Here is a 19,993-nt window from a genome sequence, read left to right as displayed (position 1 = left end):
ATTTTTATCGACTTTTCGAGCGTAGTTGGAAATTATTGTAAATTGAATTATAATGAGTATTAGAGTATATATTTATAGATTTGCACCTCTATTGAATAGTTTTGGAGCGATGGGCATTGGTTTGAGTTGTTGGAAAGGCTTTGGAGTCGGTTATGGAATTTCGGAGCGAGGTAAGTCTCCTTTCTATCCTTGTAAGAGGGAATTAACCCCATCAAATTATTATGTGCTTCTATTTGTGGGGGCTACATATGCACGAGTTGACGAGAGTCCGTGCATAGCTACTATTATGCTTATGTCTCGGTAGTCTAGGACCCATATCATGTTGTACTTGCGATGTTTGCTCCCTACTTGTTAATTTAATTGTTTAAAATATTTAGAAACTCTATAAAGAAATTGTAAAAAGATTAAACTTTATTTACTTGACCGTTAAATGAGAATTTGTAATTATTGAAATATTTTTCCCTTAATAAATCTTGAATTTGTTGTTTAATGTATTTTTTTCTCTTTTGTGTAGCAGGCCGAACGCCTCAGTAGCAGATAGATGCATCTATGGTTTATGTCGTTCGACCCTCCGCATTGTAGGCACAGATGCGCGGTTTTATGCGACAACTTAGGTGAACTGCATTCTATACTATGATCCGCAACCAGCAAAGTCTCCTTCAGAGTATCTATATTTTTTCTGTCCAATTTGTATTCCTGACAGATACTGTATTTTATTTTACTTCCTAGTTGATGTTCATGCACTTGTGACACCGGGTTTTGGAGCGATTATGGGTTATTTGGTATTGAAATTCTGAAAATATTCTTATTTACTCTGTAAAGTCCATCTTTAATTATTAAATTAAAGAAAATCATGATTTCAAATACTAAAATGAGTAATTAAGTTAATTAATTATTGTTGGCTTGTCTGACAGCAGTGTTAGGTGTCATCACGACCTATAAAGGATTTTGAGTCGTGACAACATGGTATCAAAGCACTAGGTTCACTTAGGTCTCATGAGTCATAAGCAAGTCTAGTAGAGTCTTGCGGATCGGTACGGAGACGTCTGTACGTATCTTCGAGAGGTTACAGGGTTGTTAGGAGCACTTCCCTTCTTGATTCCTCATCGTGCGATTTGATTCCTTTGAGGCTTATGCCTTCATTTCCTTCCTATTCAATCTTGTGCGACGTAAAGCGCTTGTTACAGAAGAATTTTAATGGTACTGCAGATGTGGTGCGGGATATTTCTCCCTGCGTTTTGATCTGGCTATTGTCATCGCCTTGCGGAAGGTCGTTATGTCATTTCAGCTCAGTATCAGTATTGCCTATGGTTTGAGATTTGGCACTGATTGTTATGATAATTCGTGCATTGCTATGGCATAGTGTTGGTGTAATGGTAGGGTGCTTATCTATGGATCGCGACAGTAAATAATTATAGAAGGACTTCTCATTTCACGGCTTAGAGGTTCAGTATTTAGTTCCGGTGGAGGAGAGACAATCAGACTACGAACATTCAGATTTGGGTTGATGGAGTAACGAGATTGGCTATTTCGAGCACGATGGAATTTTCACCTGTGATATGGTGTCGTCGTCCTATATTGGATGCGTTAAGTTCGTCGGTGTTGTGGTCTTCTTCAATTCGCCTTTGGGGCGGGGTATTGTGAAATAGTACTAGAGAAGCGGTTGTCAAAAATAATGGGGTGTAGCGATTTCGGAATCAAATCAGTGTTTCTAGTCTTGATGGCTCGAGAAAGATGATATTCGGAAAGGTTTAAAGTTGGTAGCGAATGATTGGTTCAAGTGCTACAGAGATATATTTTGATTTAAGGCAACAACTGGGCAGCGAAGGATGAGGAAAGACATGTGGGAGGTGTCTTGCGGTGGTTAAAATTCTAGAAGGCCAAGTGTAAGAAACATAAGTCGAGTAGTTGTTTAAAGGAGAGGGTTTGACCAAAGTGGGAGAGTGGCAGAGTAGCATATGGGTTCTGTAGTAGGATAGCTATACGCCTTGGGGAAAGTTTAGGGTGATTTGGGATTCATGGTAGATAGTGACTAGGACTACGGACTAATTTGGAATATTGGCTACTACTGAGGAAGGTTGGATACGACAGGAGGGAGTTGCTTAATATAAAGAGGGAGGCAGCATGACTTGGATTGGAATGTATCATTGCACCTTTAGTTGATGTCAATGGGGAGTGAACGGACTTGTGCAACTAGTAAATGAGCACGGGCTCGGGAGGGTTTATTGGCTTCGTAGTAATTGTACTCGGTGCAGCGTCGTTGAAAGAGGCCGACATAGAATTTCCACGCGTGGGATATCTCCTGTGAGCAGGTTAGCGCTTGCATGGTGTTGATGAATCTTCTACGAAGAATTTTACTGGCTATCCGGTAAGAGGTTGAATATGTAAATGTGGCTAGTGATTTAGAGCATTCATGAAATGGTTAACAGGAAGATTTCGAGGAATTTGGCGGGTCGATTGCGTGAGGTCATGTCAGTAAGGAAGAAGGAATCTTAGTAGGTTCCACGGTCATGTAATGGTAGCTTCAAGTTAAGTGGGAGAGCCCCACCGCCTATGATTGGATTGCATGGTTGTCTGCTTGTGAGGTTTCTGATTATCGGCATATTGGTGGGTCGTTACAACTAAGGAAAGAGAACATCATTGGTGATTTGATCCATGTCAGGCTTTGGGAAGTCTCGGAGTTTATGCTTCGTGTAGATGCGATATACAAGGAAAGTGAGTCAGCCAAGTGCTTCTTTGAGAAGGTGTTCATATGCTAGCAGGGCCTTGGAGTCTGATCATAATTGGGAACAAGTCAGAATGGGTGACTCTCAACAATGGTTCTAGTGGGGTCAAAAACAAAATCAAAGTGCGGTGCCTAAGGATTTTGAGCCAGTAGTATGGTTAAGTATTGAGCTTTTGCAGTGGATTATGAAAAGTGGCTTGGAGTATTCTACGTTATCTTCGGTCCGCGGTGTAGCATTGTAGGGATTTTCAGAATGGTTATACTAGTTGAAGATGCGAATATGCGCATAAGGAGGGTATGAGATGGTTCGTGGGTTTTGGAGACAACATGATTTCATGAAATAAGGTCACTCAGGATGAGTGTGGATTTGGGTTCACGATGTTTTGAATGGAGCTATTATTATTTCTAGGGCAAGTCCCGAGTAAACTAGAAGAAGTGGCTCTGTTGGTAATGGTTGAATCAGCAAGGTTATGGCAGTGATCAGTTTCTCCAGCATGAAGTTATACATGTAGTTTGTGGTTGTACACTTGGGAGTGAGCTCCACCACAACTTGGTTGATTTGGGAGGTATTCGATTCGTATGGATTTGTTGTGTAAAGGGATTTTCAAAAGAGTTATGGTAGTTTAGATCACGACATGAGGTTGTATTTTCTACGGTTTGGGAATTTAGTTGCACGTTGTATTGGTTCTTCTGAAATGAGCTAAGTAAAAGGCTTCTATATGATACAACATTTATTCTATTAGTGTATCATGGGTTATTATGGAATTCTGATACTCTCACGTATTGGCATGTTAGGTGCAGTGAGCGGCATGGGAAATTGGAAGCTGAGGATCAAGGTTGCGGTACAGTGTTGACAAGAATGTCACGAGCTCGGATGAGCAGGGAAGAATTCAAATGTTTAGAGTAAGCTAGTATTGTCTTTAGCGTCACCTGAGATCGGTGTCCTGTGTAAGAGGCTTTGTGTACTGATTTGCGGCTTCTTGATTTTCTTTACAGCATTAGTGTGGCCGGTGGTATGGATGTGCAGACTTGTCACTTGGTGCGGAAGGTCGTGAGAGCATATCCCACGGGAAGATTGTATAAGTGTGACATGTAGTCACTTGAGTGATTAAAGATTGAAACCAAGTATGGAGATTTGGTACTATCGCTAATGTGAAAGTTTAGGCCTGAAAGACGCTCTATTCAGTTGGTTGTGAATTATGGAAGTTGTTCCGGATTCAACGGTTGTTCTTGTATATCATGGGAAAAAGATCATTGTGGATCCTTGAAAGGGTATTTGCCCAGGCATGGTATGGTCAGAATCGGTTTGAGGTCCGTTGATGGGTCCGGATCTGGATGTGCTTTCTACAACAGCCTGGGTGTGTTAATTCAGCATAGCATTCCTTATGGAGGAGTATTCGGGCGTGGGATTTTAATTTTGTCACCAGCTATTTCATGTAATACTCTATTGTGCCATGTGGGTCGTGAGACGACTTGATTATTTGAACAATGTGTTGAGGTCCCACATAGCGGTGGTGTTATGTGAGCAAGATGGCTCTCGAGATGCAGATCATATATCGCACCTTAGTTTTGCTTGAGTTTTATAGCATATGATGCTACTCGTCTCCCCAGGATTTGTATTATGCACTTCGCGTGCTTGTGGTTGATATTCGGGTATTTCGTAGGTATAAACATTTCTGGCTTGATGGGTATTTCCCTATTTATATTATGTGTGGATCGGATGGCACGCTGCCACGGAGATGTAGTTTGGATCGGGTTGCACGCCTCAACAGCATCATGTATGGATCGGGTTGCACGCCGCAACAGTGTGATGTTGAGAACAGTTCCCTATATATATTCCTGTGTGTTTTGCCCCGTATTTTCTGAGAAATATTCATGACACCTTTTAGGTTGTTTAATTAGTTAAGTGGGTTGAGTAGTTCTTTCCAGATTTCGTTTTCCTTATGTACCACAGTCGAGTTTGTGGATTGTTGGAACATGGTGGCATCATATGAGACCTTTGGTAGTGTTTGTGGTGGCTTATTGCCGGTACGACTTGTATTGTGTGAGACAAGAATTTTGGACCTGAGATCAGTGCGATCGGATTTATATGAGGTGTATTTAAGAGCAAATATCGTTATTTGGTTCATAATTAGGTAATGGTTCTTGTCGGGAGGATATACTCAATGATTCGTTGACTCGGAATTTGGTTATGAATTTCTATACATCTCTTCCGTCGTGGCAGTATTGCAAGAGTTGAAACAGGACTTTTATGTGACATGAAGTGTGTTGTGGGCATCAGATTCGTGAAATTGTGGCTATTGTTGTAAGAGGATGTTATTATGGTCATGTGAATATGTGGTGCATGGTGTGAATTTAGCAAAGGTATGCAATCATGTATTGGTGCATCGTGTAGTGATTGATACGGTGTTCGTATGTTGGAAACGAGAATAGTGGAGAATTTCGGATGTTGGAATTTGACTCTAAGGCTTACTTGACTAATTAAAGGGGAAGATCTTTAGACTGGCTCGAGCTAATGTGCTCAACTGGGTTGTGGTAGCACGGGTAGGTGCACGAAGTGTTGACTAGTGATTTATGACAACTCCAGAGCAATTCTTAGCACGTTCGAGGATGAACGTATATTTAAGTGGGAGAGAATGTAACGACCCGACCGGTCGTTTTGAGCTTTAGTGCGTCGTTCGGCGGTTTGAGACCTTGAGTAGTTTCACTTCAGATATTATGACTTGTGCGCATGGTCGGAATTGAATTTCGGGAAGTTCAGAGTTGATTTGGAAAGAAAACTCTCATTTTGGAAGCTTTAAGTTGGAAGAGTTGACTAAGGGTTGATTTTGAGTAAAAGGCCTCGGAATCGGGATTTGAGGTTCCAACAGGTTCGTATGATGATTTTGGACTTGGGCGTATATCCGGATCGGATTTTGGATGACTCGAGAGCGTTTTGGCACATGTAATGGAAAGGTGGTATTTTGGAAGGATTTCATAAATTTGGGATGAAGTGTATTTCAATATTATCGATATCCGTTTGGGATTTCGAGTCTGGGAATCGCTCTGTATGGCGACTCTGGTATTAGGAGCGCGTCCGTATGTTGATTTGGAGGTCCGTAGGTCATTTCGGGGTCATTAGGCGAAAGTTGAAAATTTGAAGGTTTTTAAAAAGTTTGACCGGGAGTGAACTTTTTGATATCGGGGTCGGATTCCCATTTTGAAAATTGAAGTAGGTCCGTAATGTCAATTATTACTTGTGTGCAAAATTTGAGGTCAATCAGACGTGATTTGATAGATTTTGGCATCAATTATAGAAGTTTGAAATTTTAAAGTTTAATAAGTTTGAATTGGAGGGTGATTCACAGATTCGATGTTGTTTTGCATGATTTGAGGCCTCGACTAAGTCCGTAATGTGTTTTGGAACGTGTTGGTATATTTGGTTGAGGTCCCGAGGGCCTCGGGGTGGTTTCGGATGGTCAACGGATCAACTTGGAGTTTTGTTGTGTTTCTGAAGGTCCTGAGTTCTGGTGTAATCGCACCAGCGGAAAAAGGGCCTCAGGTGCGATGCCGCAAAAGCGGCAGGCCAAGCGCAGAAGCAGAAGGGCCAAGGCTGTTGAGGCCGCATAAGCGGAACGTCTATACGCAGAAGCGCAAGTACGCTAGGTTGGGCGCAGGAGCGCTACCTTGCGCGCAGAAGTAAGGGTTGTTGGGGTGAGCTCGAGCCGCATCTGCGATGGGTCTTCCGCAGGTGCGGCTGATGTACCACAGGTGCGGAAGGTCGGCTTGGCAGATTGATTTAAGAACGGGACTTGGCTCATTTTTCTCCCATTTTTCACTTGGTTGGCTATTTTTGGAGAGCTTCAAGGGGAGATTTTCATCATCTATGGAAAGGTAAGTGATTCCCACCTATTGCAAGTTGAATACTTCGTTTATATATGGGTTTAAACATGAAAAATTGTAGAAATTTGGGATTTTGATGAAAAACCTAGAAATTTATATTTTTAGATTTTGACCACGAATTAGGGTATGGAATTGAGAACAAATCATATATTTGAGTTCGTGATGTTATGGGTAGTTGTTATCTTCGAAAATTTTCGGAATCCGGGCACGTGGACCCGAGGGTGATTTTTATCGACTTTTCGAGCGGAGTTGGAAATTATTGTAAATTAAATTATAATGAGTATTAGAGTATATATTTATGGATTTGCACCTTTATTGACTAGTTTTGGAGTGATGGGCATTGGTTTGAGTTGTTGGAAAGGCTTTGGAGCCGGTTATGGAATTTCGGAGCGAGCTAAGTCTCCTTTCTAACCTTGTAAGAGGGAATTAACCCCATAGATGAATCAAATTATTATGTGCTTCTATTTGTGGGGGCTACATATGCACGAGGTGACGAGAGTCCGTGCGTAGCTACTATTATGCTTATGTCCGAGTTGTCCAGGACCCATATTATGTTGTACTTACGATGTTTGTATCCTACTTGTTAATTTAATTGTTTAAAATATTTAGAAACTCGATAAAGGAATTGTAGAACGGTTAAATTTTATTTACTTGACCGTTAAATGAGAATTTGTAATTATTGGAATATTTTCCCTTTAATAAATCTTGAATTGGTTGTTTAACGTATTTTTTTCTCTTTTGTGGAGCGGGTCGAACGCCTCGGTAGCAGATAGGTGCATCTATGGTTCGTGCCGTTCGACCTTCGATAGTGCACAGTTTAAATATTATGCTGGATCGGACCGTACGACCTCGGCATAATTTGCGCATGATAAATCTTTGGAACCAATTATAATTGATATTGCTTCTTTGGCTTGAGAGATAAATTGTGAAATGACGAGAATAAGTTTGGAAAAGATTTTCTATTATTAAAAAAATTGTCCACTCACTTCTTGTTATTGAGTTTACAGCTATCTCATACAATTCATTCTTAAGTATAATATCAGTATTTATTGTTAGCCCATAGTAAGTGTCGGAGCCGACCCCTCGTCACTACTTTTTCGAGGTTAGATGGGATACTTACTGGGTACGCGTTGATTTAAGTACTCATACTACACTTGCTATACATTTTTATGCAGGCATATATATGTCTAGTGGCTTTGTGGGCGCAGAGGCGTGGTTATTGCGGGGACTTAGGTGAGCTGCATTCTATACTACGATCCGCAGCTAGCAGAGTCTCCTTCAGAGTATCTATATTTTTCCTGTCCAATTTATATTTCGGACAGATGTTGTATTTTATTTTACTTCCTAGTTGATGCTCATGCAATTGTGACACCGGATTTTGGGGTGATTATGGGTTGTTTGGTATTGAAATTGTGAAAATATTTTTATTTACTCTGTAAAGTCCATCTTTTATTATTAAATTGAAGAAAATCGTGATTTCAAATACTAAAATAAATAATTGAGTTAATTAATTATTGTTGGCTTGCCTGACAGCGGTGTTAGGCACCATCACGGCCTCTAAAAGATTTTGGGTCGTGACAGTGCATGAGTTGGAGCTAAAAATAAGAGAAATGGACAAGTGTCAAATTCTAGCGTCCAGGGTAGCGCGACGCACTATTGTGGCGCTAGAAATAGAAGACCAAAATTTCCAATGTTGGCATCGACCTTGCGTTGCGGTATTTTTTCTATTTCGCTAGGGACAAGATTATTTCAACAAAAGGGGTTCTAAACCTAATTTGGAGGATATCTAACATACTTTGAAGGCGAATTCACGTAAGGGAATACAAACCACGCTTGGAAGGGGCTTTCAACTAGTTTTTCTTCTCTTCTTTTCTCTTCCTTTCATCTCATAATGTATTAGTTCTAGGGTTGTTGGTACTTACATTAACGTTATAGTTTGAAGCTTGGATTATCTTATTATTTTATCATATTGGTTTATTTATTCAATCTTGCGCTTGATAATTTAATTGATTGATCACCAATTAAATACTATCTACGAATTTAGGATTGAAATCGGGAGAGAAAATTTTAGATTGCATATAGGATTGAGTAGAGTAAGATCTTGAACCTGAATTACGAGGGAACGAATTTGCGATTAGGATATAAGGATATACCTAATCGTCTTGCTTGGTTACTATACGGGAATTATTAATACGTTCTTATTAATCCTAATCCACTGGAATATAGGCGTTGAGTTAGCTTGAACAGGCGAGTAGTACTTCGGGAGAATACTACGAGTAATATTAAATTGTCAATCAATAAACTAGATAAATTTATAAGATAGTTTAAGTAAAAAACTCAATGAGATTGTTAGTTGACCCATAACTCTGAAATATTTTCTCCCATTAGATTGTCTTTAAGCTTGCCGGCATAGTTTTTCTAGTTTTCTAGTTTACAACTCTAGATTAGTTATAGTTAACAATCACACTTTAGAAAATCGCTTGAGTAGATTAATTGTTAATTTAGTTGATAGTTAATCATAAGTCATCGAGGGAACGATACTCTACTTATCACTTTATTACTTATCGACCACGTATACTTGAGTGCGTTTGGGAGCAACAAATTTTTGACGCCGTTGCCGGGACGTTAGTTGATGTTTTCAACTAGTGAACAAAATGCAAATATGTTATGCAATTCGGTGCCATTTACACGTCTATGAGGAGTTATATTAAAGAACTTTATGTAGGATGTTGGTTGGATCCTACAAGCTAAAATTATGGCTAAGAAAATTGTGAATTACTAATAAACTTGTAATAAGATAAAAAATAATTTCCTAGAACGTAATAGAATTGAAGTGAGATTAGACCGACACCTCTTCGTCGGAAAACTATGTTATATATGTAGGTTATTTTATATATATATATATATAATTTTCTTGGCGTTTAATTTTTTATATTTTGATTCTTCCTACTAATAATTCTAACTCTATCACTGAATTAAACGTACAGGATTCATTTCTTATACAAAAGAGGTTGATCATTATTAGGTCTGGGCACTGTCAGAGGCTGACCGATATGAGTAGTTCTTCACATGCTTGGCAGCAATTTGAACTGTGATTGCTTGAGGGGCGAAAAAGAGAGTAGAATCTAAGTTCGGTAATTTTTATCTGAATTCTGTATTTATCTTAAAAATTTATTGAAGTATGCATAAAATTATTATTTTAAACTCAGTAATTTAAAAAATTTAGAATTCGAACTCATAAATTTCAAATTGGGACTCCACCTCTGATTGTTTGTAAGTGGAGTTTAGGGGCAGAACTAGCTCAAAAAGTTCGGGTTCGATTGAACTCAGTAAATTTGATTCAAAGTCTATATATTTATTGAAAAATCAACTAAATATGTATATATACAATAAATTTCAAATTCATAAAAATTTAAATCCTGAATTAACCTAATAGTAAAACCGCAGACTCTAACTAGTGGTCTAGTTTAGAGAGTCAAATTATGGTTTTTAACAACCTTAAACAAGCACAAATACTTTTCCACTATTGGTTCAATTTTGGTTGTTAACAACCTTGATTGGTAATTACATACTTGCATGGGCATTTGAAAATTAAGTTACGTACGTGTAAAACGTTTTAGAGTAGTCCGTACTAATTAAGAACACAAACACTGCTTGAGATTTTGTGGCGGAAGTTTGTTTTGACTTAGCATGGGTAGGCCCACGAATTCCCCATTTTGAATAAAAGACAACCTGTGCTAGTCGATTAGCTATTATTTAATTACTAGAATATTACTTACTCCCTCCTTTTTAATTTAGACGATTTAGTTTGACTTGGCACAAAGTTTAAAGAAAAAAAAAAGACTTTTGAAATATGTGGTGTTAAAATCTTAATGGGCAAAAGCTAAGTGGAGTCATGATATTTGTGTGACTATAAAAACTTCTCATTAAGAATAAAGTGAGTAAAATAAAAAATTAAAGTCAAATTATTTCTAAATATAGAAATATATCATTCTTTTTTGAATGGACTAATACGGAAAGTGTGTCATTTAAATTAAAATAAATAAAGTAATATTTATCATATGATTTTAACATGTAAATATCATACAAGTAATCTAATCGTCAAGCGCGGATCTAATAAATAAGGGACGGGTATTTTGTTTAGGCTGTGTATATATAATTTTTTAAAATCTACTAAAAAAGAACAAATAATAGATTTGTAAATTAGAGGGATATGGTAGAATCTAACTATAAACCCTTAAAGTTCAAATCTTGTATCTGCTTGTGGTAATAGTGTATATATATTTTTTACACGTTTTTGTTGTATAGAACTCAAACTAAAAAGGGCATTCCAGTGCACAAAGCATCTCCTATTCACACACAATTCGGTGAAGGGCCGCACTGTATGCAAGGGGTGTGATATCGGCAGTCTATCCTGATGCAAGCATCAATGGTTGATTCCACGGCTCGAATCCGTTACCTATAGGTCATACGGAGATAACTTTACCGTTACTCCAAGTCCCCCTTCTACATAAAACTTGCATCAATAGCTGATTTCACGACTCGAACCCATAACCTAGTTGATACGAAGATAACTTTACCGTTGCTTCAAGGTCCGTCTACACAAAACTGATCAAATTATTTTCATAAATAAAGAAGCTATCATTTCTCTATAAATAGAACTAGAGTCCTTGCATATTCCAACATAAGTATCAGTTCCAGGAAAATCAAGACATAATCTGTTAGCTTTTCTCTTTGCCATTCTCATGGATTCCTTACCAGTCTCCTCCATTGAATCTCTAGTCATTGAGATCAAGAAAGAGATGTTCTCAAACCAAGAATTTAACACTTTTGTCACCCCAATATCTGCCTATGACACTGCTTGGTTGGCCATGATTTCTTATAATAATCAAGAAGAAGCCATTAATGGTCATTCTTTTTCTGGCCCTATGTTTAAGAGTTGTTTAAATTGGATTCTCAACAACCAAAATGAGCAAGGATTTTGGGGAGAATCCAATGGTGAAAATCTTCCCACCATTTATGCTCTTACTGCTACTCTTGCTTGTATGATAGCACTCAAGAAATGGAATGTGGGTGAAACCAACATCAAAAAAGGTAAATCAAACTCTGAAATTACTATTATTGTTACGTGTATATATATATATATATATATATATATATATATATATATATATTGCTCGGATCCTCAAAAATATTGTCGTACCTGTGTTATATCCTCAAAAATGCATAACTTTTAGAGGATATCCAACATAAATTCGGCTACATTTTTTTAAGACCAAACAACATAGACTTAGATTAATTATATGGGTTTCTTGTCCTACTTTTTGAATTATCCATCTACTCTAATTTTTAATCGACATGCAAAAGAGAAAATCATTTTATCACCTCGACCTTTTGAATGGAAAGTGTTAGAAATATATTACTTTCTCGTCTAAAAATTTAAGCTCTAAAGCTTCGTTTTGAAAATGAGTGGCGAAGAGCTTTGAACACATGATTTTTGTTTGCTCGGTCACTATATTGAAACGTGTAATCACTGTATTATCTAAAAGATTAAATTGTTAGAAAGAGTATATATTTAATTGTTATTATATCTTTAACACAAAGACATCACACTTCTTACACATGATGTATCTATGAGAAAGAAGCTAAAAGTTTGAATTTTCATTATCTAAGAATCGCATTTTGAGTTACTTATTTTAAAATCAAAATAAGTTAAGTTTCTGTTTTCCAACTAATTAAGATAGAATTTATTAATATTATATTTGTTGAAAAGATTACTTTCATGTTGTGATTTTTCAGGTTTGAAATTTATTCATGCTAATACGGAAATACTTCTGAAAGAGAATTCTCAACAATTTCCACGTTGGTTCATCATTGTTTTCCCTGCAATGGTTCAACTTTCTAAATCAGTAGGCCTGGAGATTATTTTTGTGAATGGATCAGAAAGATTACTTTCGGACGTTGCAATGAAAAGGAAAGTAATTCTTGAAAGGTGAGTAATTAATTTTCCCTAGTAGGTGAGTGCTGGTTCGGTCAAATCCACTAGCTTTTGTTAATTGTGTATTTGTGATTAAAATTCGTTAGATATGTACAAATATTAAATTTAAAATTTTGTTATTAATACTTGAAGTCGTCGTTTTAAAATTCAGAACCCATAAAGTTGAAATTCTAATTTTAACTTTATTTAACATGAAGTACGTACGGTAAAGAGAGAATTATCTAAGGGTTTTGTTAGGAGAAAGATGTGTCTTTCCTAAGCAAGATGGAAAAAGATTAACATGTTAACTAACCGGATTAAATTTTGCCCTTTTTTTTTGTTCTATAGTTATTTGATGTGACATGAGCATGTACCAGGTTCAAGAATCCATTATCTTTTTCTAAAGAACTAAAATCACTTATTCTGGTTTTTATCTCATATTGTATGGTGGATCTCGAAAGATATGAGAGATTTATTACTAAGTTAAAATTTAAGTTCTATACACTAACCGTTTAAAAAATATTTACATCAGACACTTAAGATTTAAATTATATAAACTGACCATTACTTCTTCTTTTTTCTCCAGTGAAAAGCTAATGGATGTGACAGCAGGGCATGATCAACCTCTATTGGCATATTTAGAGAGCTTGCCAAATTATGTTTTGAATCAAAAAGACCAAATCCTAAAACATTTAAGTGAAGATGGTTCTTTGTTTCAATCTCCCTCTGCTACAGCACAAGCATTCATGGCCACAGGAAACCAAAAATCTCTTGAATATCTCATGTCCATTGTTCATAAGTGTCCAAATGGAGGTTTGTTAAATATTTTCCTACAAAATTAACTATGCTATATTATTTATAAGATTATTAAGTACTAGAAATTTTTTTGATAATGATAGTGTCTAGATTAGACTCCCTGAGCCGAGAGTCTATCGGAAACAACCTCTCTACTTGTACAAGGTAGAAGTAAGGTCTGCATATACAATATCCTCCCCACACCCTACTTGTGAGATTACACTAGGCTTGTTGTTATAGTGTCTAGATTAACTTGTACTCACCTCAACTATTGAAAAACATACTTGTTTAACTCATATCAGCATCAAAGACAGATTTCGAATTTTGATAGGTTCGATCTTTAAAGTTCTTAATATTAAACATATTGGGTTCTAAATGTAATTGTATTAATTATTAATATTTTTTCACATATAAATATATATTTCGTCTCAGAATTGTTTAGCAAATACTAAGTAATATACTATAATATATAAATGCCAAATGAAAAATGAATCACTTATCATTTTTGTCTTTATTGAAATTTGAACCTGATCTTTTACTATTTTTTTGTTCACTTTATTGACTATTAAAATAATTTGACTCTTTTTTGCAGTACCTTCAATGTTTCCAGTGGATGAAGAGCTAACAAAGCTTTGCATAGTTGACCACATTCAAAGAATGGGATTGGCTAACCACTTTAACAAAGAGATTGAACAGATTCTTGGCCAAGTTTATAAGAATCAAATGAATAACCAGAATGAGTACTTATCAGAAATAAGTACTTTATCTGAGAGATTATACAAGGACTCATTGGCTTTTCGACTTCTCCGTTTGCAAGGCTATAAAATAAATGAAGGTCTGTTTAGAAATGAAAAACATTCTATGAGTGCATATTTGGCAAGAAGAAAGTTATTTTTCAAAAAAAAAAATTCGTTAAAAAATCAGTGTCTAGTATAGTTTCTTTATTATTATCTTAACTTTTAACTTCTTATTACGTTCTCTAACTAGTATCTAGATATTATATTATCTAATATTTAGCACTCAAACATATATAGATTTTTCAAAAAATATGTTTCATTCACCAACCAAGGACAAAAAAAAATATCTTTTTGAGAAAACATATTCCATGCAAGATTAATATTGTCCTACCAACACACTTATTTCGTCCTACCAACACACTTTATTATGTGTGTACTATTTCTTGTGCAATAACTAGTGACCTATAAGGAGGGAGTTTCGGAGCAACGTTAAAGTTGTCTCTGTTAATTTATAGGTCATGGGTTCAAGTCGTGGAATCAGCTAATGATGCTTGCATCGGACCCTATGTAACCGCATGATGTTTTGTGCACCGAGTTACCATTTAATAACTAGTGACGTATAGGCTATAGGAAGGTAGTCTTGGAGCAGCGATAAAGATATCTCTCTGTAACCTATAGGTCACGGTAACCGTGAAAGCAGACACTAATGCTTGCATTAGAATAGGCTGTCCCCGTTACACCTCCTTGGGATGCGGCTCTTCCCTGGATATCTTGTGCACCGGACTGCCCTTTTTTTATTTCTTCTGCAATAACTAGTGAAATTTTAAGAATTTTTTTTTTTTCTTTTACCCCAATGGCAGGAAGTTTTTGTTGGTTTGTTCATCAACCGCAGATAAGGGCCTACATAGAAAAGAATCAAGAACGTTTTACGTATGTGATGTACAATGTGTACAGAGCTACAGATCTCATGTTTAAAGGAGAATCTGAAATGGAGGAAGTACGATCTTTTGCCAGATATTTTCTTGAACGTTCAATGAAGCTCGTGAACAATGAGGGCAGCTTATTACTTCTTCCTACACTTCAAAAAGTGGTAACGATCAACTTTACCTTTTTTTACTTTTGACGAGGAAAATATATAGCTTTAGGTTAAATGTGCAGGCTAGTGAACTTACTGTTTTAACCCTATATGTGCACATATGTACTGAGCTTTTGTTTAACTTTTGGAACATAAAAAGGGTTGATTGGAGATATTAATACCATTTACACACCTAACTTTTGAGGATGATACCCTATTTATTTGCCCGAAATTAGAAACGGAACTAGAGTTTTAGCTATTGGTTCAGTATAACTCAATAGCTTTGATTAGGGGTGTACAAAGAAAATCGATAAACTGCATCAAACCGATAATCCGAGTCAAATCGGAAAAAAAAAACTAATGTAGTTTGGTTTGATTTGGTTTGGTATTGGAAAATAAAATCCGACCATAATTGGTTTGGTTTTAACTAAGTTACATATTTTATGCTATGAAGACTTAACCGGAAAAAATCCGAAAACCCGAAAAACCCGAGAAAAATCGAGATTGAAAAACCCGACTTTGTTGGTTTGGTTTGGTTTGGTTTGGTTTATAAATTCAAAAACCCGATACCATTGGTTTGGTTTGATAATTGAAAAATTCGAACCAACCCGACTTATGTACACCCCTAGCTTTGACCAAAACTATGTATTAATATTAAAACGATCAACATAATACAACAACAACAAAAACAACAATAACAATAACAAACCCCATGGAGCTCTACAAGTAAAGTTTGGGGAGGGTAGTGTGTACGTATATCTTACCTAGAGGTGGAGCTAGGATTTGAAATTTATGGGTTCCGAATTCTAGGACTTTTAAGTTACTGGGTTCTAAATTAATAATTTGTACTTATTAAATAAATTTTTTAAGATAAATACAGAGTTTGCACCAAAGTTACTGAATTCGGCCGAACCCACACATCGGTCTCTAGCTCCGCCCCTGGCGTTACCCCTACCCTTAGAAGGTAAAAAGATCCATAGAGTATGTACAAATAATTTATATAGAACTCAATAAGTTGTCTTTTTAAAAATTCAGAACTTATAAACTTTAACTTCTAAACCGTCTCAGTCCGAAATGAAACTATTAATCAATTGAACAAATTAGTTTTAGTTTTTCAACTAAAAAATAGATTTAAGAGAGAGTGATTTGCAGTATATAAAAGTAGAAATTTATATGACATGCTAATTTTGGTATTCCTTTTTTTATAAAGATTAAGCATGAGTTGAATGTTCCATGGGTTGCTCGACTAGAACATCTTGATCACAGATTATGGATTGAATTAAGTCAATCTCTCCCTCTTTCAATTGGAAAATCCGCAGATTATTGGTACGTATATTCTACATTTCATATGCTTTCACAATTATATTAGTTACAAATATTATATATTATGGTCAATATATCGACATCAAATTTAGAGGAAGGTCAAAGTGAAGATATAAATGTGACATTTGTTTTTCTTAATGTAACTCATTAGGTTGTCTTGTCTGCACAATGACAAATTGCTGAAATTAGCAGTGCAAAATTACGAATTTCGGCAGTCAGTTTACAGGACGGAATTGGAAGAACTAAAGAGGTACGAGCAGAATTTACTTGTTTACAATTATTTTTATACTATCAGGTCACCTAAAATAATTGAAGATAATTAGCCTAATACATGAAATTAATAATTTTAAAAATAAGATAGATTACTATAGTAGATTAAAACCACTAAAAAGTCATTTGGCAGGATATATAAGAATAGTACTAAATAAGGTGTATTAGTAATACTAATGGTTCGTTTGGTTGGAATAAGTTATCCCAAGATTAATTATTCCGGGATTAGTTATCTCATCTTCCTATGGGGATAAAAAGATACTACAATCCCAGAATAACTAATCCCAAGATTAGTTATACCACGATAAAAATCCCAACCAAACATGGATAAACTCATCTCAAATTTAATCTCGAGGTTAATTATCCTTTATCCCTCGTACCAAACGAGCCCTATGATTAGTAATGCTGGGATTAGTTATGTTGAGATTATTTTTTATCGACTGTTTGGTTTGGTATGTTAAAAATAACATGCATTGCATAATCTTTTCAAAAAAATTATTTGTTTACAAAGATACCCTTCCGATGGTTTGGAAAAAGTTTTGAAAGGGCAGTTATGTCTTTATACATATATGTATTAAAAATTATGGTATTGCCAATGCCATGATCTGCTATGTATAAGAATAGTACTGAATAAGGTGTGTTACTAATACAAGTATTAGTTATAAATAGGTTGAAAAATACTACCAAACAAGGAATTGATAATACCAAAGTTAATACATGTATTATTTCCCCCCCTACATCCTACCAAACGGCCTCCAATAGTGTAAAAATATTTACAATATCCGTATGTATGAATTTAATCTATATTATATAACATCAATCTGGTCACTACAATAAGGTTAATAATTGATTTTGTTTTTTGGATAATTTATAGTTGGTCGAAAGAGAAAGGCCTTGTGGACATTGGATTTGGGCGAGAGAAAACTACATATTCCTATTTTGCAAGTGCAGCTAGCAGCAGCAGTTTTCTACCTTTTGATTCTTTACTTCGATTGGTTGTTGCAAAATGTTCCATAGTTATTACAGTTGCTGATGATTATTATGATGAGGAAGCTTCTTTAAGTGACTTGCAAATCTTAACCGACGCTGTACAAAGGTAATTACAGATAAATTTCTGTGATAATCGTTAAGCCGTAACCTAATAAAATAGTAGTAACTAAATTGTTATCATATACTTACGTTTCACTAATTGCGTAAAATACAATATTTACATAGGTGGGATGGAAGTAACCTTGATGGCCCTAGTAAGATCATATTTGATGCACTTGATGATCTTGTGTGTGATGTTGCTAAGTTATACCACCTTCGACACGCAATTGACATCACCCCAGAACTTCGACATCAGGTAAGTTAATGTCGAAGTCAAATACATAAAGTTCAAATTCTGAATCAGCTGAATTTTATGTCGTGAATAAGAGTTGTTGTTTTAACAGTGGCAGGAGACATTTCTTGCATGGATGATGGAAAGTACGTGGAGTAATAATGTAGCCATGCCATCTAGGAATCAATACCTAGAAATTGGCATGATATCAATCGGTGCACATATTTTGGTTCTTCACGCTGCTTCTCTTGAAAATCCAAGCTTGCCAAGGGAAAAACTTAGGCCAATTAATGGCCAATATGAAAATATTACAAAGTTGCTAATGGCCACCACTCGTTTGTTGAATGACATCCAGAGCTATCAAGTAAGCTACATCTCACAAATAATTATGTATTGAGTGGATAATAGTTTCTTCATTTTATAATATAGGAACTTGCAGTGGCGCACGTAAGATTTTATGAAAGTGGTGTCGGCTTATTATCATAATTTTGAGGTAGAAACTTAGGCTGTGGCACACATGATTTTAGAAAAATGGTGGTCTTATTGTCACAATTCAGTCTGCACATAGGTGTAGAGTTGAGACAATGGAGTTTTAATAAGGTTTTACTTTCACCTCAAACCGATATTTGCTTTGCATTATTTTCCAAGTCGTGTTAATCTTTGTGTGTTTATATTTAAACTGGATTATATGCGCGCGCACACAAAATAAGCAATAAACAATTTCTATGAAATGTAAGTAATAACTTTTGTTGGGGCATGAAACTTAAATTTGAGGTTGTGGAGTTTTTATAAGGTTTTACTTCCACTTTAAATTGATGTTTACTTTGCATTATTTTTCAAGTTGTGTCAATCTTTATGTCTATATATTTAAACTGGATTATGCGCGCGCATGGACACACAATAAATAATAAAAAAAATTCCATATGAAACATGAGTATTAACTTTTCTTAGTGCATGATTTTATTCATATGCAGAAAGAATGTGAAGTAGGGAAAATGAACTACACATTACTTCACATGAATGAAAATCCAGGGGCACAACTTGATGATTCAATTGAATTTGTGAAAGAGATTTTGGCCAACAAGAAGAAAGAATTTCTTGAAAATGTTCTAATGGATGGATTCAATGATATGCCAAAGAAATGCAAACTTCTTCATCTTTCTTGCCTAAATGTATTTCACATGTTCTTCAATTCTTGCAATTTATTTGATACCAAAGCAGCAATTCTTGAAGATATAATGAGAGCTATTTACGTTCCTCTTCAAGAACAAACCTCAGTTCCACCTTTAAAAACTTCTCCAATTTTAACACCTCAAGAAAAGAAGAAGAAGAAGAAGAAGATTGAGAATATTCCAACTAAAGTTTCTGCTTGTCTCAATGGGAAAAACTTCAAACACCAAGTTGGCATTGGCATAAGTTTTGTTGGAAGTAAAGCTCCTAAGAATAATCCTTTTGGTTGGTATACAAAAGGATTTGCTTCACAAAAGTTAAGTTCATGTTTCATATGATTCCTTAGTAATTATTCTTTACTTATATTATTGTTATTCTTGTATGGTATGTAATAATGTAGACAGCCTACCCTAATGCAAGCATTAGTGGTTGCTTGTACGGCTCGAACTCGACTTGCAATTTGATTACAATATATAGTAATTGTTGGCTTAAATTTGATTACAACTTGAGTAATTTAGTTGGCCTGCAACGTAATTGCAACTTGTAGTAAGTTAATTTGCAAATTGAGTACGTTCTACTTGATTACAACATGGAGAAAATGAATTGTTACTAATTGGTTATAACCACAGCAGAATCTTATTGAGTTCGCAGCTTAACTTTTTTTATCAAAGATTAGAACACAAGAAATGTTTAGGGGATATATATTAATCCCATATGA

The 19,993-nt window shown here is 35.6% G+C and overlaps 1 protein-coding gene across 1 annotated transcript; it reads left to right on the top strand.

Moving 5' to 3' along the window:
- Positions 1 to 11,280: 11,280 nt before the first annotated feature.
- Positions 11,281 to 19,779, top strand: LOC104090232 ((E,E)-geranyllinalool synthase). The gene is made up of 11 exons (XM_009595287.4): positions 11,281 to 11,701; positions 12,407 to 12,599; positions 13,171 to 13,397; positions 13,972 to 14,214; positions 14,977 to 15,206; positions 16,402 to 16,517; positions 16,666 to 16,764; positions 17,659 to 17,880; positions 18,000 to 18,129; positions 18,218 to 18,469; positions 19,080 to 19,779. Exons 1-11 carry the CDS (start codon positions 11,353 to 11,355, stop codon positions 19,611 to 19,613), a joined length of 2,595 nt encoding a protein of 864 aa, XP_009593582.1. The 5' UTR covers positions 11,281 to 11,352; the 3' UTR covers positions 19,614 to 19,779.
- Positions 19,780 to 19,993: the final 214 nt, after the last annotated feature.

Source organism: Nicotiana tomentosiformis, chromosome 9, assembly GCF_000390325.3.
Source record: "Nicotiana tomentosiformis chromosome 9, ASM39032v3, whole genome shotgun sequence".
Classification (NCBI taxonomy): Eukaryota; Viridiplantae; Streptophyta; class Magnoliopsida; order Solanales; family Solanaceae; genus Nicotiana; species Nicotiana tomentosiformis.
The sequence above is the reverse complement of the archived record's forward strand: the minus strand, read 5'-3'. Positions and strand labels throughout refer to the sequence as shown.